The sequence below is a fragment of the Narcine bancroftii genome, chromosome 2 (genome assembly GCF_036971445.1).
Source record: "Narcine bancroftii isolate sNarBan1 chromosome 2, sNarBan1.hap1, whole genome shotgun sequence".
Classification (NCBI taxonomy): Eukaryota; Metazoa; Chordata; class Chondrichthyes; order Torpediniformes; family Narcinidae; genus Narcine; species Narcine bancroftii.
In genome coordinates, this window is record NC_091470.1 from 161,069,157 (window position 1) to 161,093,433 (window position 24,277).

At 40.5% G+C, this 24,277-nt stretch overlaps 1 protein-coding gene and 1 long non-coding RNA gene across 9 annotated transcripts in view; one reads left to right on the forward strand and one right to left on the reverse strand.

The window, feature by feature from the left end:
* vps13d (vacuolar protein sorting 13 homolog D) overlaps positions 1-20,418 on the reverse strand; it is a 234,188-nt gene extending 213,770 nt beyond the window's left edge. For 4 of the 7 annotated variants that reach the window (XM_069918981.1, XM_069918980.1, XM_069918987.1 and 1 more), the window contains exons 1-8: positions 20,197-20,418; positions 15,842-15,919; positions 14,841-15,031; positions 9,676-9,756; positions 7,087-7,203; positions 4,213-4,317; positions 3,284-3,454; positions 1,394-1,494 (exon numbers count right to left, since the gene is read on the reverse strand). In XM_069918981.1, coding sequence (XP_069775082.1) covers positions 1,394-1,494; positions 3,284-3,454; positions 4,213-4,317; positions 7,087-7,203; positions 9,676-9,756; positions 14,841-15,031; positions 15,842-15,919; positions 20,197-20,293 — 941 coding nt within the window. In that variant the 5' untranslated portion in view covers positions 20,294-20,418. Of the gene's footprint in view, positions 1-1,393; positions 1,495-3,283; positions 3,455-4,212; positions 4,318-7,086; positions 7,204-9,675; positions 9,757-11,155; positions 11,439-14,840; positions 15,032-15,841; positions 15,920-20,196 lie in introns of those variants that run through there. The other 3 variants (XM_069918984.1, XM_069918983.1, XM_069918985.1) reach the window with 3 other exon arrangements.
* LOC138754557 (uncharacterized) lies at positions 11,562-15,037 on the forward strand. 2 transcript variants are annotated; one of them, XR_011351823.1, is made up of 4 exons: positions 11,562-11,763; positions 12,348-12,493; positions 13,068-13,287; positions 14,859-15,037. It is a non-coding gene; the product is annotated as an uncharacterized lncRNA (long non-coding RNA). The 2 variants fall into 2 exon arrangements; XR_011351822.1 differs by lacking the exon at positions 13,068-13,287.
* Positions 20,419-24,277: the final 3,859 nt, after the last annotated feature.

The window sequence follows — 24,277 nt, forward strand, 5'->3', positions numbered from 1 at the left end:
TTAAGTCTCTTCCTTAACAATTAAAAAGTTGGCTAAGCATGCTCTTATCTATCTCCCTTCAAGAGATGTTCTTTACTCCATCTTTGTGGATTTTATGATAATTTCCTGTCATTAGCTGTAAGGCTAATTGATAATTTCCTGATCTCTTTTTCACCTTTAATAAACAGTGGAATGTTGCAGTGAAACCCCTGGTATCCAACATCTATAGGTTTAGGCCGGATAAGTGAATTTTCCAGATGCTTAAGATTACATGTTGCATGATTGGTGAACTAATGGCACACCAATTTTAAACCAGTGCTTTTTTTATCTATTTATTTTCCACGACTTATTTGCCAGTTGCTTGAATTCCGGATAACAGGAATTCTCCAATCTACGGGAAAGCTTCCCAATTGAGAAATTTAGAAGATCACAGTATCAGTCCTTGCTCCATTATCATCTACTTTAAAATTATGAAATGTTTTTTTTTTGTAAATATCTGTTCATTATTTAAAATTTGCTTATACATGAACTTGAAAAGCAAAAATTAGTTGGTAAACTTGGTAAGTTTACTATTTTGCAGATATGATCATATTGAAGGGAAAATATAGCTACTGATATAATTGAAAAGGCAATGTTTCTCCACAATGCTTGTCACATCAATCCAAAGTGGGTGACCACTTTGCAGAATAACTATTTAGTCAATAAATGTAACCTTTAAGCTTATGTTTGCTAGTCATTTTAAATTCTAAATTCCACTATTTCTTGATTGATTATTTCCAGCATTTTGTCATTATGTTATTCTTTTTGCCTTTTCATTATTTAATTTCTCCCATCTACCATCTTTCCAATTACTCTGATTTCTTGCCTTTCTGCATTTGGTGAAAATACATTTGCCCAGTTTCAAAATACCAATGTGTTGAAGTTTTAACACTTTTCACAGATGCTTCCTGATTGAGTGGTTCCACAATGTTTTAGATTCCATGAGGCTTTCAACGTCTGCACTACTTTGCTTTTGTTAGGAACATAGTTAAAGCATGGGAGGAGAAGGCATCTTTGATAAATTATACACTGTACAGAACAATAATTTTCTACTTTTTTTTTTCCATTTAACAATTTCAAATTAAATTAGCCTAACAGCAACTGAACAAGTGAGGTTTTCACCAGGATTAATTGAAGAGATTATATTTTGATTTGTCATAGATTATTAAGGGGAAAGATGGCACAATTCAACTAGCCTTGCTCATTAGATCCCCACTGATAGCATTCTGGGTGTGTAGATGAAAATGCTTTCCTTACATATAACAAGGTGTGTGTGTGTGTGTGTGTGTGTGTGTGTGTGTGTGTGAGAGACAGAGAGAGAGAGAGAAAGGTCAATTTACAAAGTTAAACGAAATTAAACTGAAGAGAGGCTTACTTCGATTTGATGGGAACTTTAGGTCTCCATTTTCTTAATTTAAGTTGCTGTTCTTTCCTTTCTATTTCTTTCAAAAATGTCATCAATTGCTGGTACTGCACCTGAACACAAAGAAAAACACATACAATAACCAACCTAGAGTTTGCAAGTACAAAGAGAAAGAAATGTCCACTTTAAAATTACCCAGTTTGATTAAAATTTAAATTTATCCCTTATATTTGAAGTTTACAAATGATAATAGGTTCAATGCTAACTAGTCCATGTGGACTGGAGTGAACCTCCGCTCCAAAAGCACGTCCAAGATGAAATCACAGAAGTTTTCAGGGCTTCAACTCTCTCTATTCAAAGTCAAACTGCTCTTCAGCAAAAAAAAAATCCTACAAACTGTAATGTTCCTGCTTGAGGTTTCCCTGGGGGGCTCTGGTTTCCTCCCACCATTCAAAATGTTCTGGTTAATTGGGTGTAAGTTGGGCAGCACAGAATTGTGGGCTGAAATGGCCTGTTACCATGCTGTATGTCTAAATTTAAAAAATAAATTAAATTAAACAAAACAGCTAAGAAAAACCGTAAAAATCTGTTCTGATAAAGGGCTTCCTTCCAAACTAAATGAAGGCAAATCTTTGTGCTTTTTGACTTGGAAGGAAATGTTTTATATCAAGTTCACGCTAACCACTAACTTACTATCAGCGTATCCACATATCCATTTATATACCCTATTCCTCCAGAAACCGCTCTTCTGCAGTCTGGGGAATCCCAGTTCCCACCATATAGATGGCATTTAATCTTTGGTTCTGGTAAGTAGAGAGAAATCAATCGTTGGTCTGCTGCCAGAGCCAGGGTTGAAGTTGGGCTGGAGTCAGGAATGTAGGTGAATTTGCAGTCAGAATTGGAGTGGCCTGGGTGCATGGTGGAAGTCATGGGAACATTAGGTGCCATAAATGTAGCAGGTGATATCAATGAGGCTACTTCTGCAGCTGGTGCCAGGGTCCTAACTGTGGGCCAGATATAAGACTGGAGCTGAAATTGGGAACACTAGTATCCAGGAACGCAGCAGAGTGGTCGCCAGAGGGAGGCCAGGGATCTTGTGTTTCACATTGTTTAAATAGGCTTAAACACACATACTGAAACTTACATAAAAGTTTTAGACCATGAAGAAGTTGACTCCAAATGATATTGCAGCCTAAATGTCTTTGTCTCCCATCTTAAATGAATGCTCACCTTTCTCTTAACCACAGGAAATCTGTGTTAGAGACTTAGGAAAGATATGGATAGTATCTATTTCACAATTAGTGTTAACAGATTCCTATCAGTGAACACTCCATGGATACAAAATCATCTGTGGAAGTTTCAGCTTGTACAGCTTATACAATATAACAATTACAGCACAGAAACAGGCCAGTTCGGCCCTTCTAGTCCATGCCGAAAACCTTCTCCCACCTAGTCCCATTGACCTGCACAAGCAAATAACCTTCCATATGCCCATATATCTATCCAACTTTCCTTAAATTATAAAATCAAGCCCGCATCTACTACTTTGGCCGGATGCTCTTTCCACACTCCCACCACCATTTGAATGAAGAAATTCTCCCTCACATTTCCCCCCCGCAATCTCTATCCACGTCTTTCCCACTCTCAATGGAAAACACTTCAAAGTTTCATATTTAAATGGTAATTTGTTTACCATTTAAAAACAATTGACATCCTAGCATCTCTCATTTCAATCTGAGTCAATTTGAAAATAAAACCTCCTTTCAGCATCATTACTTAGATCTGCTGGCAGATACAAAGTACAGAAGTTAAATTGATGCCCAAAAGATTTACAAACTGAGGAATTTAGCATACCTAGTAATCGGCCCTCATACTCTTTATTTTTGGTGCAAATTGCCTTACCTGTGAAAGTTTTAAGGGAATGGTCTTCAGTTTGACATCACATTCAATGCGTGGTGTATTCCGGGAGCGCAAAGGTTCTTTTGCTCCATTCCTCTTTAAAAGTGCAGAAGCGCAGACGGGTTCAAGTATGTATTTGTGACCTCTGTTTTCCAGGCAATGATCTATTGCGTCCTGGAAAGTAAAAGTGACATGCAAGGTGCTGATAGACTAATCCCTTTTCCCTCATGTAAATTAACACACAGCTTCATCATAGGATTCTTTATCGAGACCAAGTTAAACGTTCTACTTTCATATAGATAGGGAATAGAAATCTCAGCAACTCATTTTTATTGGAAGTGTTCACCTTACGATACAAAAGCAAAAGACAAGTTTTATTTATGGGTCTTCCTACCACTCCTGTCCCTTCAAGCCTTGATAGCCAACAAAGAATTTTGAAAAGGTATCAAGCAAGGATTTTTTTTTCCCTATTGAGAAGGAATAAGGATGAGTATAGAACTGCCATGAAAACCATTAGACAAGGACTATTTTATAGTTGGTAAATGTACATTTGCACCAATTCTGCAAATACTTCCTCAATAAGAGACTAATCGTACAGGCTAGTGGTACTGTACTTCAAAGACTAATTTAAAATTGATGCTAAAGTGAAGCATTCGAAAAAACAAACTGCAAGACCAATTCATCCAAAGATTACCATGAACTGAAATGCATGAGGAAATTGGATGATAGAATATTTACACATTGCATTAATAAATCAAATCATGAAACAATATACTGCTTGCAATTTAATATATTTGTGTGGAACATTGATCATCACAAGTGATGGTTTATTTACCTCTGTGAAGATAATATTTCATCGCTTTTAAACAATGTCACTGTGCAGTTCAAAGTGATAAATGATTTATTAAAGTCCAAATAAACAAAATTCATACCTGGAGATCAGAAGGAGAGACATCCCCCAATAACACAGAGTCCATATCCCAATAAATACTGAAATCCTCAATCTTCAATCTCTTCTTTCTTATAGATTTCTCCTCCTGTATGATTAGAACTATGGTAAGGCAATAGTATCAATGTTGTTGGGAATCATTTTACCATATATGCCATCGTATAGAAAGACTCGTGTATAGGCGACCCCCAGAATTTCCACCCGAAATGTTGGTTTTGTATTAGGCAGCCACCCAAATCTGACACTTATCGCTGACCAGTGGAGGCTGTTAAAAGCAAATCACAATACTTTAACAACAAACTATCATTTAATGCTTTAAAACATTTGGATATTTTTTAAAAAACCACTGTCAGCTCCTGTTACAGGCTGTTTAAAGCCTGTACAGTAAAAACACACAAATACTGGAGGAACTCATCTGGTCTTTCAGAGTCCACAGGAGACAAAGGTATATTGCCGATGTTTTGAGCCTGAATGAGCAAAAAACAGGTAATCTCAGAATACAGACAATGATGGCTGGGAGAGGAATCCAGACCAAAAGGTGTTCATTGGATATGAAAATTGATTACGTCTGAGTGAAAGGAGACGGGGAAAACGGAGGGAGAAAAAACTGGGGGAAGACAACAGGGAAAGAAGTAAGAGGGAAAGGGTTTTAAATAAAAGCCAGAGAAGTCGATATTCATGTCATCTGGTTGGTGCGTATTCAGTTGGAAGATGAGGTGTTTTTCCTATAATTTGCGGGTGGTATCAGTCTGACAGTGCATGAGACATGGACAGACATGTCAGCAATGGGATGGGAAATTGAAGTGGCTGGCCACTGGAAGCTCCACGCTATTATGGCAGACAGAGCAGAGGTGCCTTCAGATTCACTAATGAAATGTTGCTTCACTTGCAAGGACAGTTTGGGGCCCCAAATGGTGGTTAGGGAGAAGGTGTGGGTGCAAGAGGAGCATCGTCTGCAGTCACAGGAAAAGGTACCAAGGGGACAATTGGTGAGGAGGGAGGTGTTCCTGCAGAAGGCAAAGAGGGGAATATGTGTCTAGTGGTAGGATCACATAATAGATGGCGGAAATGGTGGAGGAGAATGTGTTGGATGCGGAGGCTGGTGGGGTGATAGGTGAGGACGAGGAATCCTGTCTTTGTTGCCAGGGCAGATGTGCGGGTAATGAGGATATGTGGGTGAGGGCCAAGCTGATGGTAGTAGAGGGAAAGCCACATTGTTTGAAGGAGGACTTCCCTGGTGATCTGACATGGAAGTCCTCGTCCTGGTCACCCTTTTCAATTCCACATTGTATTCCAGGGCATGCAATCATGTCTATCCACATCTCATGAACTGCCAAACTGAGACCACCCGCACAATGTAGGAAGAACAACACCTCATCTTCTGACTGGGAACACTCCAACCAAATGGCATTAATATTGATTTCTCTGGCTTTCCTTAAACACCCATCAGTTCTTCTTCCCCCCCCTCCCCGGCACCTTTCCCCAGCTCTTTCTCTTTTCCCTGTCTCCTTTCACACAGACATAATCAATATCATATCCAATTAACACCTTTTGTTGGTCTAGACTTCTCCACCCAGCCAGCATTGTATTCTGAGAATTCCTGCTTATTCCTTGACGAAGGGCTCAGGCCCAAAACAACAGTAATATGTCTGTTTTCTGGATGTTGAAAGACTAGCTGAGCTCCTCCAGCATTTCTGTGTGTTTTTATTACTATCCCAGCATCTGCAGACTTTCGTGTTTCACCGAAGCCTGTACAGAGAAGACGGCAGTAGGACCAGGTGCATGGACCCCACAGAGGAGCCTGAGACTTTGCAAATAACTAACAGGGCATGAGCGAGGTTTTGTTGGGACCGGCAGGGAGATGGTGGTGGTGTTGAGACTTCATCGTCAAGGCATAGATTTTAGACCTTTTGTATAGGACGATCCTGTTTTTAAAGGTGAAAATTTTTTCAAGGGTCGCCCTATATGGGAGTTACATTGAAATTTGTAATCTGTTTCCTATCTCCAAAGTGCTGAGGATTTCCTATTAATAGTTCATCAGCATCTCAAGCACTACTTGCTGGGTATAAACAATTCTTTTCTTTCTCCCACTGACTTTATAGTTACATTATGTTTGATCTGATTTGTATTGCTTATTGCAAAATTGAGTAACTGCTAGTGCAAACTATTTTTGGTATCGTGTCTTATAATAGGTTGAAGCAGGCCTACAAAATACAGTACACTTAGTTGTAGAAGGCAACTTCATTCCATTATGACATTTTCTCAAACAAGATATCACAAAAAAAAATAGAAGTTTATATTCCATTTTTAAATTTGTAACTCATTTCAGATTTCTGCATTAATACACTGCAAAGTTTTGCACCATTAAGTTGACAACAAATCTTGGATATCAGGATTATGTAATACATATAAAGCACCAAGTTCAGAACTCAAATGCAAATCCAGTCTTGTGCATAGCCATCTTCTAAGAGAGCAGGTATCTACTTAACCCGATGGGTCTTTTCAAGTTTATCTTGCCTGCCTGTCTAGCTGCTTCTCCAAACTCCAAATATTAGCTGCCCTTGCAAGGGAGGCCAGTTGTTCGCTATTGCCGAGAAATAAATAGAAGTGTCTCCTCTGAAACGGATTGGTCTGTTGAAAATTATGGCATGAATGTGACTGATAAACTAGAAAAGCATGTCCATCCACCAGAGGATCAATGAGAACACTGAAAATAGAAGTTGCAATAAGCTAAATAGATATAATGCATTCAGATTTAACTTGCATTTACCTACAAGATGGTTTGTAGCATACCTTATGGTTTAAAGCCACTTTTAGAAGTCATGCACATATTTGTATTCTTCCATGCTGAACTTACCAACTCGTCTTCTGCATTCTGCACAGACATGCTCTTGATACAGATCCCAAAAGCAAATGGGTGTTCAGGGATGGTGAGATCATCCTCAAAACGCAAATGGACATCTCGAACATTTAGCTGCAAAAGAAAGAGAACTCGCTTTTCAGATCAGTGATCTTGCACTAGGGCCTACTCCAGCTTCTATAACATTTGTCGCTGTAAAGCAGCAGGATGCACGGCATTCTAAACAAATCCACGCACAAACGTAATTAAATAGTATCCAAAGACGTATTACAATTTCATACAGGGCAGAGTTAACATCTTATGCAAGATAAAATTGGTTCATAAAATAAGGCAGAAGAATCCAAGAAATTTAATGGTAATTGCACTGAAGACTACTGGAGATTCCACACACAAAATCTCAGTCCAAGTTTCTGACTGAGAGAATCAAATAAAATCTCAAATTTTACCCTCTTCTGAGGTGAATGGATATGGACAATGAAAATATTAATAGGAGAAGGGTTAATGAGCATCATTATCTTCAATGACAGAGAGCTCAACACATTATTCTTTTTTCAAAAAAGCTGCAACATTTCCAAGCACCTAAATGGATTAATTTCAATCTCTTCCTGAGGATCCTGTCATAATAACAGCCAATCTTTAGTCAATATGAAAACAGTAGAGAGATTAGGAAAACCAAAGGATACAATAACTTAAGACTTTTCATCAGATTTAGCAGCACCTTTAACCAAACTAAAAGATTAGCAGCCAGCCAGATCCTATCCACGTACATAGGCCGTCCACTTCCCATATCAACGCCTTATTCTTAATCATTTGTAATGGAAGGAAAGGCTATTCTAACAAATTCACAGAATGCTTCATTTAGATTCAGTCAGAAACACTTTAGACTTGTTCCTGTAACAATCTTGAACCACTCATTGACAAACTGGTTTGAATTCCAGAGATAAAGCACTTTGATGTGACTTCAAGGCATCATTGATCAAGTGTGGCATCCAAGAGATGATCAATCACCTCAGCTATAGGATTTCATCAGGACAAGGTTCTTGGTCCAATCAACCATAACTGCTTCATCAGTTATCTTTTCCACAGCCAACTTGTTGCTGATGAACGCTCCATTCTCAACTATTCAGCAAGGTCTGGGCAATGTTCAGGCTTGAGGTTTCAAGCCTGAAACCTCAGGCCTGAAGCATGAAGGCCACACAGGTCCCAGACCACCTGTCCAAAAGTTGATTTCCAATGAGAATCCATCTCCCAATACCATTCCCATGATTAAGAATTTGGGGAGTTCCTTACTCAATGCAGCATTATAAATACAGTACAACTTTGATTATCCAAAATTGAATTATCCAAAATCCCCGGTTAACCAAAAAACTTTTGGACCTGGAGTCTGTTCGGCTCCAAAAATTTTTTTTGGAGACATGAGGATTTCAGAAAAATCAGAAATCCTCATTTAACTGAAGAATTTCAAAGCCAAAATGATGCCATTTTTTTCCTCTGAATATTTTTGGGTAAGTGAGGATATCTGAAACAATCAGGAATCAATCCTAAGTTACCTGAAATTTTTTCAAAGCCGAACTCACATCACAGGTTGAAAAAATGTTGGATTTTGGTGTTGGATTTATCTTTATATGCAGGTTTTTTTTTGGTGAGAATTAAACATTATTTCGTGCTTTAAAAGCCTTCCCTTGTTGTTTGCTTGTTGTTGAAACACTCTTACAAGTGATTTGCTGTTGCTACTAGGGCTACTTTAAAAAAAATTGACCAGTTAACCGAAAATATCATTTATCCGAAATAGGTCCAGTCCTGACCATTTTAGATAATCGGAGTTGGACTGTACTGGGAACAGGTCACAGGCACAGAGACAGGGAACAAAAATAGGCACCAACCAATACATCACTTCTTGCAAAAGGATTCACTGTCTGACTTCTGAGAGTTGTTCCACAATCAACAGCTCAGGTTATAAAGAAGAAAACTCAGCAATTTTCTACTTGTTCATGTGAGTGGATCACAAATAAAACTCAACAGCATCCAAGCAATGCTCCCTCTACCCATCTTGTGCTTCCAACACAGGCACCTAGGAGTCGCAGTGTGTTTCATCTGCTTGATCTACTGAAGCAATGCTTCTTTCATAGAACATCACAATGAGCACTAAGGAAGGACAAGGACCATCACCGTTAAGTTCACTTTCATGTCAAACAAAAGCCGGTTTTGGAAATATTTTGTTGTTTGATTAAAATACTGGAAATTGCTACCAAACAATGCTGCAAGAGCTTCTTTTACTGTGGAAACTGCACCAACTCAAGAAGCGTTTATCAATGGCCTCTCAGAGTAGCTTGGAATAGGAAATAAATTCTGGACATGTTGACATCCCCTAAATAGATAGCAACTCAGGCAACGCCTCTATTCAAACCAGAAAGATTCTGTTTTTAACATACATACAACAAACTTATAGCTCACTTTCTTACTATTACAACTCCGCACCATTAGAATTGTGCATTCGAAAATGACTTCAGTGGATCAGTTTCCTTGAAAGCAAAGGTTTGTATGTTAACTTTCATATTAAATGATAACCATTTTTTTTCAACTCACCTCCACATTTTCCACAATTCTGGTAACTATGGAAGCAGTAGCTGAATACCAGTAAGATTCCCCTTTCTGCTGTTGGTCTCTCTGAAACAAAGGTTAACCTTTCAATTTAAATATACCTCAAGGACAGGAGAAGTAAGTACATTAGACATTCATTGAAATTTTATCCAGGAGATCAATTGCTTGAAAGCAAAGATACAAGTTTATGCTGCAAAAAAAATGCTACCTATTCAAAACACCGTACTTTTTAATTAGTTTTCTTCTTTAAGTAATGGTTTCGGTTTCTGCTGCCAATTCATTCTCACCAGATGTAAGGAATTGCATTTCATAATGTAATAACTATATATAAAAATGTTTGCCCACACACCTTGTTTGTGATAAATTCCACTACTTTTTTGACAAAAATGCTGTCAACTCCTAGCAAACTTTTGCAATATCCTTGATATTCATTTAACAGTTTCCAATTCATGTGACAAGTGAATTTAGTTCACGTTTATTAAACCTTCCACAAAAACCCACACACTGCAGTCTCATCAAGGGTATAAATGCTAAACTAAGGCAAGATTAGATCAGCCATGATCTTACTAAATGGCAAAGCAAGTTTGAGAAGCCATAAATTAAATTTCACATTAATCCATATGAACAAGTTAATTTCAAGAGCTGAATGGGCGGTGGGTTAGCGTCAAAGACGGCATGGTTAGCGAAACGGATAGCACAAGGCTACTGTGGTGCCAGCGAACGGCGTTCGAATCCAGTGCTCTCTATATAGAGTAAATTCTCCCCGTGACCAGCAAAAGTTTCCTCCAGGTGCTCTGGTTTCTTCCCACTGTTAAAATGTGTAGGTCAATTGGGTGTAATTGGGCAGCAGGGGCTCATGGGCCGGAAGGGCTTGTTACTGTGCTGTATGTCTGAATTTAAAATATTAACAGCGATATCAATAAATAAAACCATGAAGGTTCAATTGCCATATTGATACAAAATTGATGAAGAAATAAAGTAAATAATCATGGAAAGTTGTTTTTTAGATAGAAGGAAAGCATGCATATGTGCTCGTCAATGGTTTGTGTAAGGACTTTGAATTTTTTTAATATATTGATGTGAAGAGCCATAGAGAGCAGAATTTCACAAGCTGCAGTTGATTATAAAACAAATCAAAAGTACAATCAAGGTAAGAATAATTAACTTATTTCAAGAGGTCATAGATCAATTGTGAAATGGGGGAAAAAGAGCAAAAATGTAATGTACATGATTTTGAATTGATGTATTTTGGAAGCTTGAAATAAAATTTGAAAATACTTAGCAGGTCAGATTACAATTATGAGAGATCAACAAAATCCAGAGAAAGAGGAAAGAATCCAAAGATTGGATATCTAAATTTCGATTATCTGAAATCTCTATGAAATTGAAAGCAAGGATAAGACAAGAAGTATAATTCTAAAGTAAAAATGCAGTCAAACATGGACTATAAAAACAAGGATCTCACGTTTCTCATTCTTAAACAAAGCTATGGTTCAATCAATATATGGGACCTGTAAAGAGTTGTCACGGCTCAACAAAGAGTTTACATTGTTTGTGGCAAGTTGGTGGATATTCGAACCCATTTTGCTGTGGTTAAGTAAATCAATGCTTTTTACACAGGGAAGAGATAATTATTGGCCAAATCAAGTAGACGGTTCTCCGCTTTATCCATACATCTGCCAATCTTTAGGTTTTGGAAGAGTCTTAAACTGAAACATTGACTGACTGATAGCACAGATTCTATCACCAATATGTATATGTACATTTGTACAGATGGTAGTGCAGGTTGACTGTGATTGGCTGAGAGTGTAGCCACACCTACTGGCAGGTCATAAAGGATTGCTCCTAGCCAGACCAGGTCATTCTGGACTGGTCGACCTACTTGTGATAGGCTCCAGTCTTTTAGTTATTAAAAGCCTTGGTTTGGATCAACAAGTCTTTGGTTCTTTCGACGCGCACTACACTGATCACTTCCTTTCATGGATCCTGCTTGACCTTCTGAGTCCAGGAGGTAAACAAGAGAGACCACAGATGCTGGAAAACTGGAGCAACACAAAATGCCCTCCAGCATTTGTGAGTCCCTTCAGTTTCTCCTTATTAACATCTGCCGATCTTTACCCACGTGACTGATGACAATTTTGGATTTACAGTATTTTCAAAAATGCACTCTATCAACATAGTCTAAAATTGCATCAATTATTTGGGAGTCTGCACACTGAAGTATTTTTGCTTATAAATGAAAAAACACATCAAAATGCTGGAGGAGCTCATCCAGTCTTTTCAGCGTCCGTAAAAAGCAAAAATATATTGGTGACCTCTCGGGCCTGAGCCCATCTTCAAGGAACAAGCAGAATGAGGCAATATCTCAGGCCCGAAAGGTCAGCAATATACCTTTGCTTTTTACGGACGGTGAAAAGACTGGATGAGCTCCTCCAGCATTTCAGTGTGTTTTTACTCCAATCACAGCATCTGCCGACTTACGTGTTTCACAAGTGTTGGGTCTCTTCTTTTTTTAAAGAATTTTTAATTGTTTGAATTTTTTTTACTGTTTAGAATTTTATACATTTCAGGAAAGTAAATGTTATGACAATTTCTATCAACATTAAGTCAAAAAGGTGGTTTAGCGACTATAAATATTTTGTTCTGCTCTTTCCAAGGCTGAACTAATTCGAGGAGCAACATCCAACCATATACTTCCCCTATTAACACTTGAAAGGCTCTGTAGCTTCAAAGGGCCTTCCCAATGAGAAGTGAGCAACTTGGGAACAAAGCTGATGCCAGAGGAATCTGCAGAAGTTCAAAGGTAAAACACAGGATTCTGCTGACACCGTGGTTAAGTGAAAAAACACACAAATGCTGGAGAAACTCAGCAGGTCAAACAGTGCCTTGATGTAGCAACAGTGAAGATATATCACCAACGTTTCGGGCTTGAGCCCCTCATCAAGATGTCAAGTTCAAATGTGCACTTCAAATCCAGAAGCTTAAATGTGTACTTCATTTGTATGTCATATTTAAGCACTGCTGGTTCACCACTGACTACAAAACCAGGGCCATTAATTGCCATGTTTCACTAGGGAAAACTATTAGTCAAGTCCTAGAAGGATCACTCCTTTACCTCATGCTTCTCGCTATCTTTGTGAGTTTTCCAGACAAATCTGTTATATGAACTGGCAGTACATAGAGATGATACAAAAGTGCACTTGAGGAGCCAGGAATGGGAAAAACAGAGTGGGCTAATCTAGATAAACAAGAAGCTTGGGCATAGCTTGTCATATATTTTAATACAGTTATTGAATATCTATTATTAAATCAATAAAGGTTGGGAAGCACTGCTAAGATGATATTAAATACTGAAATACATTCCTGTTTCTTTACAGCGGCTCAACCAAATTACCATGTCTGGTTTTGCATTATTGAGCATCTGGAAAATTTTCAGACCACTAAACTGACAGGTCCTCAAATGCTAAAACAGTTGAAAAAAACTGGCTAACATTTAAGAAGAGGATAGACCTTACTGCTTTGGAAAAGCAGCCAACATAATAACGACTTATCTTATCCTGGTCATACTCTCTTCTTCCTGCTCCTGTCCAGCTAAAGGTACAAGAGTTTGAAAATACTTACTATCAGATTTATGGACAGCTTCTTTCCCGCTGTTATTAAACTCTTCAAAGGTCCTTCAATAGATAAAAGATGATCTCTTGCCCTCACAAAACTACCTCCTCAAGGACTTTGCACCATTTTAACTCGACTTTTCACTGCAATGCTATGTTACACTATATTCTGCACTTTGGATTTATTTTTCATTAGCTGTTGTACTTACAAATGAGTTGCCTTGCCTGCATAGCAGGCAAATCAATGCAGTTCACTTTCTCAGTGTACATTTCGAAAATAAACAATTTAACTTTAAGGAGTTTTAATGTAATAGAAGCAGCAGAAATTGTGGACAGATTGGTTATTCAAAAGGATTACTTCTGAAAACAGATTGTTAACAATAAAGCAGGTATGGATTCACTGTAAGCATTTATGAATGACTGTACATGATTTTGAGAGACAAAAAACTACAGATGGTGGAATCTAGAGCAAACAGGGAATCTGGAGAGAGTCAACAGGTCAGGCAGTGTCCCTAAATTGGAAATAGTCAGTTAATACTTTGGTTCAGCATCTTCCATCAAGGCACGATTTTAAGTGTCACCAACGCAGAAGACAATCGGGTTCTGTTGACGTGATCCAGTCGCAGAGGTCATCGCCAACTCGCTTAATTTTCTACAGAAGTCAGAGTATTCTAGGAGCTTTTTCCTAAATTAACCGAGAGACTCCTTTCACCTCCAGATCTCCCCACTATCCCAACTATATTATTTTAAAATTCGCACTGCACTTGACATGACAAAGAAGAGTTAATGCCATGTATGAATCGCAGCATCAGGATTATTGGACTGGATGAACACATTTTCTTTTTGCTTCTCGTGGATTCATGTCAGTATGGGCAAACTGCAGTGTGTGGTATCTCACGTGCTCTGTTAAAATGTTCTCTCAAATACACCTATATTTTAATTTTCTTTTAATGTAAATTATTTATTTAACATTTAGACATACAGCATGACAATAGGCCCTTTCAGCTCAAGAGACCACGCTGCGCAAATATATCCAATTTTACTGGTACGATTTTTAAAGGTGGAAGGAAGCCAGAGCACCCGGAGGAAGCCCATGCAGACACAGGGAGATCATACAAACTCCTTATAGACAGTGTGGGATTCGAACCCTGGTTCCTGCCAAACCGCTACACTAACCGTACCACTCAGGCAAAAAACCTTTTCTTAGAACACTCAATTCATTCTTGGAAATGTGACAGATTCTCAGCTTCAGGCACACAAAGCTGCAATGCTCTGAAATCAGAAACCTCCGTTAATATTTTTCTCCGTCATTGCTCACTATTAAAAGGAATTGTGAAGCAAATTAAAAGATGAGAATCAATTCCGCCATGCAGTGCACATCATTATTAAAGCCACATCAACCAGTCAACAATTTATTGAGTCAGACGGAGCTCAAGTTCGGCTTTTTGTTGAAATTCATTAGCTTCAGCAGAATCTACTTGTTACTATATTGCTGATCACATCAAAAGGGCTTTTAATTTACGTTCCTAAGACACTGACCTTCCATTTTTCTTCCAGATCATTCAGCAAAGCAGATTTTCTCTCCCTTTCTTGTGAGCGCTCAGTTTCTTCATCAAAGTCAGCTTGTTTAACTGGTGCACCAATCAGATGGAGTCGAGAGATAGAAATTACCCAAGGTTCCACATGAGGCCGATAGAATGGGATCTGCAATGTTATCTTCCCAATAAAACCTGAAAATGTGCAAATATGCTTAATATAGAGCTCTTTCTCCTGATCCTGGGTTCACTGGAATGGATGGTGCTGATTTTAACCTTTAAAATCCAGAGCTGAACATATAACAATAACAGAGAAACAGGCCAACTTGGCCCTTCTAGTCCATGCCGAACTGCTGACCTACACTCAACCCTCCATTCCTTTCCCATCCAACTTCACCTTAAATGCTAATCTCGAGCCTGCCTCTGCTACTTTGTCTGGAAGCTCGTTCCACACCCCCCCCCCCCCCCAATTCTCTGAGTAAAGAAGTCCCCCCCTCATGTTTCCTCTAAACTTTTGTCCCCTAACTCTCAACTCATGTCCTCTTGTTTGTATCTCCCCTATTTTTTTTTAGAAAAAAGGAAAAAGCCTCTCCACATCAACTCTATCTATACCCCTAATATTTTTAAATACCTCAATCAAATCTCCTCTCATTCTTCTATGCTCGAAAAATAAAGACCCAACTTTTTTAACCTTTCCCTATAACTTTGACCCTGTAACTGGCAATCTTTCTAAAAAAAAACTCACAATGATCCCTCAACCCTTTCTCTACTAGTCATCTCCCAACAAGACCAAAGACCTGTAGAACAGTAGCTTGAGAAGATGGTTCCCCAAATTTAGTTTTTAATAATTACACCAATCAACATTAGTTTTCTTATTTCAAAAGTTGAAAATTCCACAACTTACAAAACAAAACTGAAACTGGATACCCAGATATTCATTAGCCATCAACAAAATATATGCATTTGTATAAACTCCATCTGGAAAAAGGCAATGTTTTTGCTGACCTGCTTTCACCTCAAAAGGTAAATCCAACTCTTTGAGGGCATCTTTCTTCAGAGGGAGATTTTCCAATTCAACAGCACCTGCAGTAAAACAATTACACAAATTGTAATACTGTACATTTACTGTTACTGTACAGCCGAAAATGTCCTCCCAGATTCACAGTGCGGCTTTCGCGCAAACAGAGGAACTACTGACATGGTCTTTGCCCTCAGACAGCTCCAAGAAAAGTGCAGAGAACAAAACAAAGGACTCGACATCACCTTTGTTGACCTCACCAAAGCCTTTGACACCGTGAGCAGGGAAGGGCTTTGGCAAATACTAGAGTGCCTCGGATGCCCCCCCAAGTTCCTCAACATGGTTATCCAACTGCACGAAAACCAACAAGGTCGGGTCAGATACAGCAATGAGCTCTCTGAACCCTTCTCCATTGACAACGGCGTGAGGCAAGGCTTCGTCCTCGCACCAACCCTCTTTACTATCTTCTTCAGCATGATGTTGAAACAAGCCATGAAAGACCTCAACAATGAAGACGCTGTTTACATCCGGTACCGCACAGATGGCAGTCTCTTCAATCTGAGGCGCCTGCAAGCTCACACCAAGACACAAGAGCAACTTGTCTGTGAACTACTCTTTGCAGACGATGCCACTTTAGTTTCCCATTCAGAGTCAGCTCTCCAGCGCTTGACGTCCTGTTTTGCGGAAACTACCAAAATGTTTGGCCTGGAAGTCAGCCTGAAAAAAACTGAGGTCCTCCATCAGCCAGCTCTCCACCATGACCACCAGCCCCCCCACATCTCCATCGGGCACACAGAACTCAAAACGGTTAACCAGTTTACCTACCTCAGCTGCACCATTTCATCTGATGCAAGGATCGACAAAGAGATAGACAACAGACTCGCCAAGGCAAATAGCACCTTTGGAAGACTACACAAAAGAGTCTGGAAAAACAACCACCTGAAGAAACACACAAAGATCAGCGTGTACAGAGCCGTTGTCATACCCACGCTCCTGTTCGGCTCCGAATCATGGATCCTCTACTGGCATCACCTACGGCTCCTAGAACGCTTCCACCAGCGTTGTCTCCACTCCATCCTCAACAGTCATTGGAATGACTTCATCACCAACATCATTGAAGTACTCGAGCTGGCAGAGTCCGCAAGCATCGAATCCATGCTGCTGAAGACTCAACTGCACTGGGTGGGTCACGTTTCCAGAATGGAGGACCATCGCCTTCCCAAGATCATGTTCTATGGCAAGCTCTTCACTGGCCACCGAGACAGAGGTGCACCAAAGAAGAGATACAAGGACTGCTTAAAGAAACCTCTTGGTGCCTGCCCCATTGACCACCGCCAGTGGGCTGATCTCGCCTCCAACCGTGCATCTTGGCGCCTCACAGTTCGGCGGGCAGCAATCTCCTTTGAAGAAGACCGCAGAGCCCACCTCACTGACAAAAGACAAAGGAGGAAAAACCCAACCACAACCAACCAATTTTCTCTTGCAACCGCTGCAACCGTGCCTGCCTGTCCTGCATCGGACTTCTCAGTTACCAACGAGCCTGCAGCAGACGTGGACATACCCCTCCATAAATCTTCGTCCGTGAAGCCAAGCCAAAGAAGAAGAAAGAACAGTAAGTTTTGTGCTTGTTGAAATGGAGAGTGGTTTTTTTGGCCTCACTATCGACATTAAGCACTTCAAGATCAAATAAGCATAGTTAAATCCAAAGAAAAGTTCCTTCAGTTACAAATTCTAAACTGTGAAAAGCACCTCTACTTCATCAATACATTTCTATTATTATTGCTGCAAACTTTGTACACTGTACCTTAATAACATATCCTTTTCAGTTGGCACCTATGTTAGTCCGTTGGGCACAATCCACCCATTCCAAACAGATGCGTACCCCTAAAATCTTATGGTGCTTGTGAAGCTTCACATGTAGTTCTGGTCTCCTAACTTAAGGAAGGATAAACTGGAGGTGGTGCAGAGATTCACTCTGGAGATGCGGGCATTATCCTATTACGAGCTCCCATTTCATTTTAGTGGGACTGTCAATTTAAGAGTTACTAAATCAAGCTGCAACCCTGCACAACTGTGGAGAGAATTGAAGGGCAACAATGAAGTACAGCTGGCACCCACTTTGCTAGTTTTGATGAGAAGAGAGGAAGTAAGTTGCTCTTCCAGGAACACAGATGGGAAGACTCACAAGAGAGACACACTTAAAGGGACAGGCACTGTGTGATCAGGAGCCATTGTTAAAGAAACAGCAGAGCAAGAAAAATACTGCATTTGGATTGTGACCATTGTGAGGATCATTTTGGAATGACGCACATCTGGGTTCTGGAAGTACAGGTACACGATCCTTTATCCTGAACCCTTGGGGGACAGTGTGTTCCGAATTTTGGAAAGCCAGATTTAAGCCAACCCTAATTGTGCTGACATATCCACTCCCACCATCTTCCAGTCATGCTGCCATCTCCCCACCCCCCCGACTCGTGCTGCCGGTCTGTCTCCCCCCACCCCTCCTCAACGCCCGACTCGTGCTGCCTGTCTCTCCCCTTCGCCTGCTCGACTCGTGCTGCTGTCTCTCTCCCCACTTGCCAGATTTTGGAGCTTTTCAGATTTTAGATGTCCAGACTGTCCATCAATCGTGCCATCTGCAAACTTACTGACCTTGCCTCACAAATCATTAACTGTTATTCACATTACAACAATACACTTTGTTAACTCTTCAAAGGAATAATCATACACATCCTTCCTCCCTTCTCAAGATGTCTGTCAAGATATTGGAGGTCTCAAATCCAACCTCAACATCTCTTACCCTTTCTTGAAGAATCCAACAGCCAGAACCTGTTTCCTTGGGCAGGATCAACAAACACCAAAGGATATATGTACAAAGTTAAGGGAGAAAAGTTTAAGGGAGACATCAGGAGTCAGTTTTTTTAAAAATCACAGGAAGTTGTGGGTGCCTGGAACGCCTTGCTGGGGAAGCTGAAACATTGGCGGGATTTAAGATACCCATGGATGAAAATAAACTAAAGGGTTATGGGGTAGGGAGGGTTTAGTATTTTTTAAGAAGGGATATATGGGTTAACACATCGAGGGCCAAAGGGCCTGTACTGTGCTGTATTGTTCTATGTCTACGTCCAACAAGCAATTTATTTGACAAAACATTTTAGATTTGGACATACAGCACGATAACAGGCCTTCTCAGCCCACGAGTCTGTGCCACCCCATTATACCCAATTAATCTACACCCCTGATACCATTTGAAGGGTGGGAGGAAACTGAAGACCCAAGGAAAAGCCCACGCGGACACAGGGAGAACATACAAACTCCTTACAGACGGTGCGGGATTTGAACCTGATTGCTGGTGCTTAGAAGTGTTGCGCTAACCGCTACACCAACCACATTCACCCTCTCTGTCATGCCACAGCATTCAGACGATTTTACAAATCTCACAGGAATCATGTAATAAATGCAGATTAGTACATTTCCATTTCAAATATTCAACTTTTGTGCAGTCAAGAATTATGGAAGGATCACATTTCTTTCTCAAAAGAAAACACAAATTCTTCCATTCTGTACAACTTGTAAGAAATATCATGTAAAGGTGTACCAAAGGATCATATTCAAATTTCAACTCAGATTTGGCACGCGCATCAGAAAAAAAAAAGTACTTCAATAAACATGGCTCAAAATGTTCAATATTCACAAGAAAATGACAGGAATAAAATTTTTACTTTGCTTTACAGGACAAATTAATAAAGAATAAATCTACTGCTACAATGTTGCATGCAATTCAAATAAGCAGAGGGTGAGAATTCCCAAGATATTCATGAGCTCAAGTGGGACACAGACAATAATTATACCCACACATTTGTTCGTCATTTAACAGCGACACAAGTTGCCTTGCTGTGGAATTAAGATGCTAACTTCCCTCCTGAACCCGAAAGAGAAATGCAATTTAAAGCAGACCAGCTTCAGGTCTTCCACTTTGAAATTTCAAAAGCTTGTCTGCTAGGAATTAAAAGATGGTTACAAAGAAATAGCAGATTGGATCCAGCATGAGCAGGTTTACATCTGCAAGGCCAAGGGCACGTTTTTTTCTGGTCTAATCACAGCCAGCAGGACCTTCCTGAAAGGCACACACTGTCTGCATAGTAATTCACCTCCCAAGGTCACTAATCCAATGGTTATGAGTATTTCGCATGAAACTGCAACAGCCTCACCCCAAAAAGACCTGCGTTGGCTTCAATATTTAAACACTCGCTTCAGTGATAGTATGCATTTATTAAATATTCACCACAACACAGCTGAATGACAGGGAAGCCCTGCTTCAAGTTGCACAAGTTCCAAGTACCTTTCATCAGGGCAATGGAGAGCTGGTCTGTGTTGAGGTTATTTACATATTTGCCAATATAAGTGTTTAGCACCCAGGCTGCCAGTCCCTCCAGCATGGCTGGGGCTGGGCCGGCTGCCTCGGCCTCGGGATCGGGCAGCCGCGGTTGCTAAGGCCGCATGCGATCAGCCCCCGAGGCGCTCACTTGAGCCGTCGCCCGACGTATCTCACCCGGCCACCGGAACCCGGAGCCTGCGCACTCCGCCCGCTCTCGCGAGGCTTGGCCAGCCTGCGCACTCCACCCGCTCTCGCGAGGCTTGGCCAGCCTGCGCACTCCGCCCGCTCGCGCGAGACTTGGCCAGCCTGCTCAGTGCGCGGCACCCGCGACAGCGGCGCCTTCAGGCGCCTCCACTCATGGCACAAGATCGTTGATCTAGGGCAACCTTTTTCTTGCCACTCACAGACTAGCAGGGATTGCTTTAGGTGGTCTGTGAGTGGGAAAGAAGAAGTTTGAGAACCAATTGTTACTGAACTATTTTGCTGAGAATTGTCATTGGCCCATTTCCTTTGGAGTTGTGAAACTGTGCACATAACGAGTCAATTAGATATGATTAAATCAGTGGTTTTCAAACTTTTTCTTTCCACCCACCTACCACTTTAACTAATCTCTTACTAATCACAGAGCACCTCCAGTTCCTCAGTCATTTGTTACATGTCATCAGAAACCTTGGAAAACTTCAATGGATGTGTAGTGACTGGCTGCAATACCTCTGAGCGGCAAGCCGTGTAAAAGGGAATGGACGCAAACCCGTTCACCATGCCAGGGAAGCAGCAAGTGCAGACAAGTTTTGAGGGTCTGAAGCAAATCATTCACAAGTTTAGCAAGGTGCTCTTTTTGTATCTTCACTCATGGGATGCCAAAGTAGACCAGAACTCAAGTTGATCTGAATGATGTGGAAGAGTTATTGAGATGCCAAAGGGCTTTCAAATGAGCCCCTGTTAAGACTTTGAGAGGCAGTGGTCGCAGGAGGTGAAAGAAGCCACCAATGCTGGAGCACTATGACCGACAAAAAGGCTTTCAAATTAGTTCCACATCAAGAAAATTACTATTTTAAAAGATTTTGATCGTAATATGAAGAGCAGCGTTAGATTGGCCTATATGATGGAAAATGGTGCAATTTGGTAGAAGGAGCTTTATCAGATGAAAAAGAAGAGACCTCTCCACCTTTCCATTGCCAGCATCTTTAAGCCTCATTCATCAACCATCTAGGAGCAAGAAGAAGTCTCAATATCGTCATGTCCACCAGAACGTGAGTGATAACTCAGCTTTCCCCCATTTCTGCTTTCGCTTTGACATCTAGAGCCATCGCCATCATGTGAAGGTATGAATTGCAAGCAGACAACACAATCCCACGAACCTGCTCTGCCATTTATTTATATCACGGCTGGTTTAATTGCAGCTCCATTTCCTGTTACTTGTAGCAACTATGCTTAGTAAGAAGCTGCTTCAAAGAAAATTTGGCTTTCCCTGGCAGTTGAGAATGAGCATTCCAAATAATCACGACCGAGAAAAAAAAATGATCCATGTCTTAAGTAAAACATGAAGGTCTGCAGACACTGTGGTTAAAGTAAACCACAAAGCTGGGGAATCTCAGCAAATCAAACCAGCTTAGTTTATATGGCAAAATACATAACTGGCATTTTGGGCTTGAGTATTCCCCAGATTTGTGCTTTCATTTGAGGTCAGCTACAAAGTTCAAAGGTAGAAGGGGGTCCCCGCAGAAAGTTGGCATAGATCGGTACTGCTGTTTGAGTCATCCAGTAAGGACAGATTTGAAACATGTAAGGCCCCTCCCCCTTCCCAACCCATCTAATCATTAAAGAGCCTTGTTTCTACTTCATTTTGCCATTTGGAACCTTTAGATCCAAAGAACCACAGAACACTACAGCACAGAAAACAGGTCATTCGGCCCCACTAGACTGTGCTGACCATCATCTCCCTAGTCCCACTGACCTGCACCCATTCCATACCCTCCAGGCCTCTCCCATCCATGTACCTATCCAATTTATTCTTAAAGCACACACAATTGAGCCCACATTTACCACATCAGCGGGCAGCTCATTCTACTCTCCCACCACTCTCTGAGTGAAGAACTTCCTCCTAATGTTCTCCCTTCAGTTTAAAATTATGACCTCTCGTATTTATCTCCCCCAATCTAAATGGAAAAAGCCTATTCGCATCCGCTCTGTCTGTACCTCATAAAATCTTGTCAACCTCTATCAAATCTCCCCGCATTCTTCTTCGCTCTAAGGAATAAAGTCCTGACCTGTTTAATCTTTCCCTGTAGTTTGACTCCTGAAGACTCAGCAACATCCTAGTAAATTTTCTCTGCGCTCTTTTATCTGATTCCATCTTGTAGTTAGGCGCCCAGAATAAATAGTACCATGTAACCAAGGTGTTCAAGTTTCCTTTTCATGGTCATGTAATAACATAAACAATGTAATATACACTAAATACTTCAAATTTTACCTGCTGATAAGGCAAACAGAAGCACGGTTCGACATCACAGAGTCGCATCATTTTAAAAGTATTACATTTCTAAAAAGGAGTATACTAACTGATAAAGATCAAAATAAATTTTACAATCTGGGCATTTAAGTCATAGGAACATAGGAAGTAGGCCAAAAATGGCCCATTGAGCCTGCTCCACCATTCAATACGATCATGGCTGATCTAATTTATGACCTAACTCCACCTACCTGCCTTCTCCCCATATCCCCTAATTCCTCTATCATGTAAAAATTTATCTAACCAAATTTTAAATATGTTTAAAGAGGCACTTCCCTGGTTAGAGAATTCCAAACATTCACAACTCTCTGGGAAAAACTATTTTTCCTCATCTCTGTCCTAAATCTACTCCCCCGAATCTTGAGACTGTGTCCTCTGGTTTTAGTTTCCCCGGCCAGCTCAAAAAACCTTCCTCCATCTACCCTATCCATACCCTTCATAATCCTATATGTTTCTATAAGATCTCCTCTCATTCTTCTGAACTCGAGCGAATACAATCCTAGATGATTTAATCTTTCATCATAAGTCAACCCCTTCATCCCAGGGATCAACCTAGTAAACCTCCTCTGGACCGTCTCCAAAGTCAGTATATCCTTCCTCAAATATGGAGACCAGAACTGGACACAGTACTCCAGGTGCGGTCTCACCAGTACCTTATACAGTTGCAACATTACCTCCCTACTCCTGAATTCAATTCCTCTAGCGATGAAGGCCAACATTCCATTTGCCTTCTTAATAACCTGCTGCACCTGCAACCTAACTTTTTGCGATTCATGCACAAGCACTCCCAAGTCCCTCTGCACAACAGCATGCTGTAGTTTTTCACCCTTTGAATAATATTCAGCTCTTTTATTTTTCTAGCCAAAGTGGATAACCTCACACTTACTAACATTGTACTCCATCTGCCAGACCTTTGCCCACTCATCCAGCTTAACTATATCCCTCTGCAGACTCTCCACATCCTCATTACATTTTGCTCTTCCACTCAAATTTGGTGTCATCCGCAAACTTGGCTACACCACATTTTGTCCTCTCCTCCAAGTCATCAATGTAAATGATGAACAGTTGTGGGCCTAACACTGACCCCTGTGGCACCCCACTTACCACTCTCTGCCAACCTGAAAATCTCCCATTTATCCCGACTCTCTGCCTCCTGTCAGACAACCAATTTTCAATCCAGGCCAATATACTTCCCCAGACTCCACTTTCCTGTAACTTGCTGATAAGTCTCTTGTGTGGCACCTTATCAAACGCTTTCTGGAAATCCAAATATACAACATCAACCTGTTCCCCTCTATCCACCGCACCCATTATATCCTCAAAGAATCCTAACAAGTTTGTCAAACAAGATCTTCCCTTTCTAAAACTATGCTGCGTCTGCCAGATTGAACCCTTACGTTCCAAAAGTTTCACTATTTCATCTTTAATGACAGCTTCAAGCATTTTTCCAACCACAGACGTCAAGCTAATTGGCCGATAATTTCCAGTCTTCTGCCTACATCCCTTCTTAAAAAGTGGCGTGACATTTGCTGA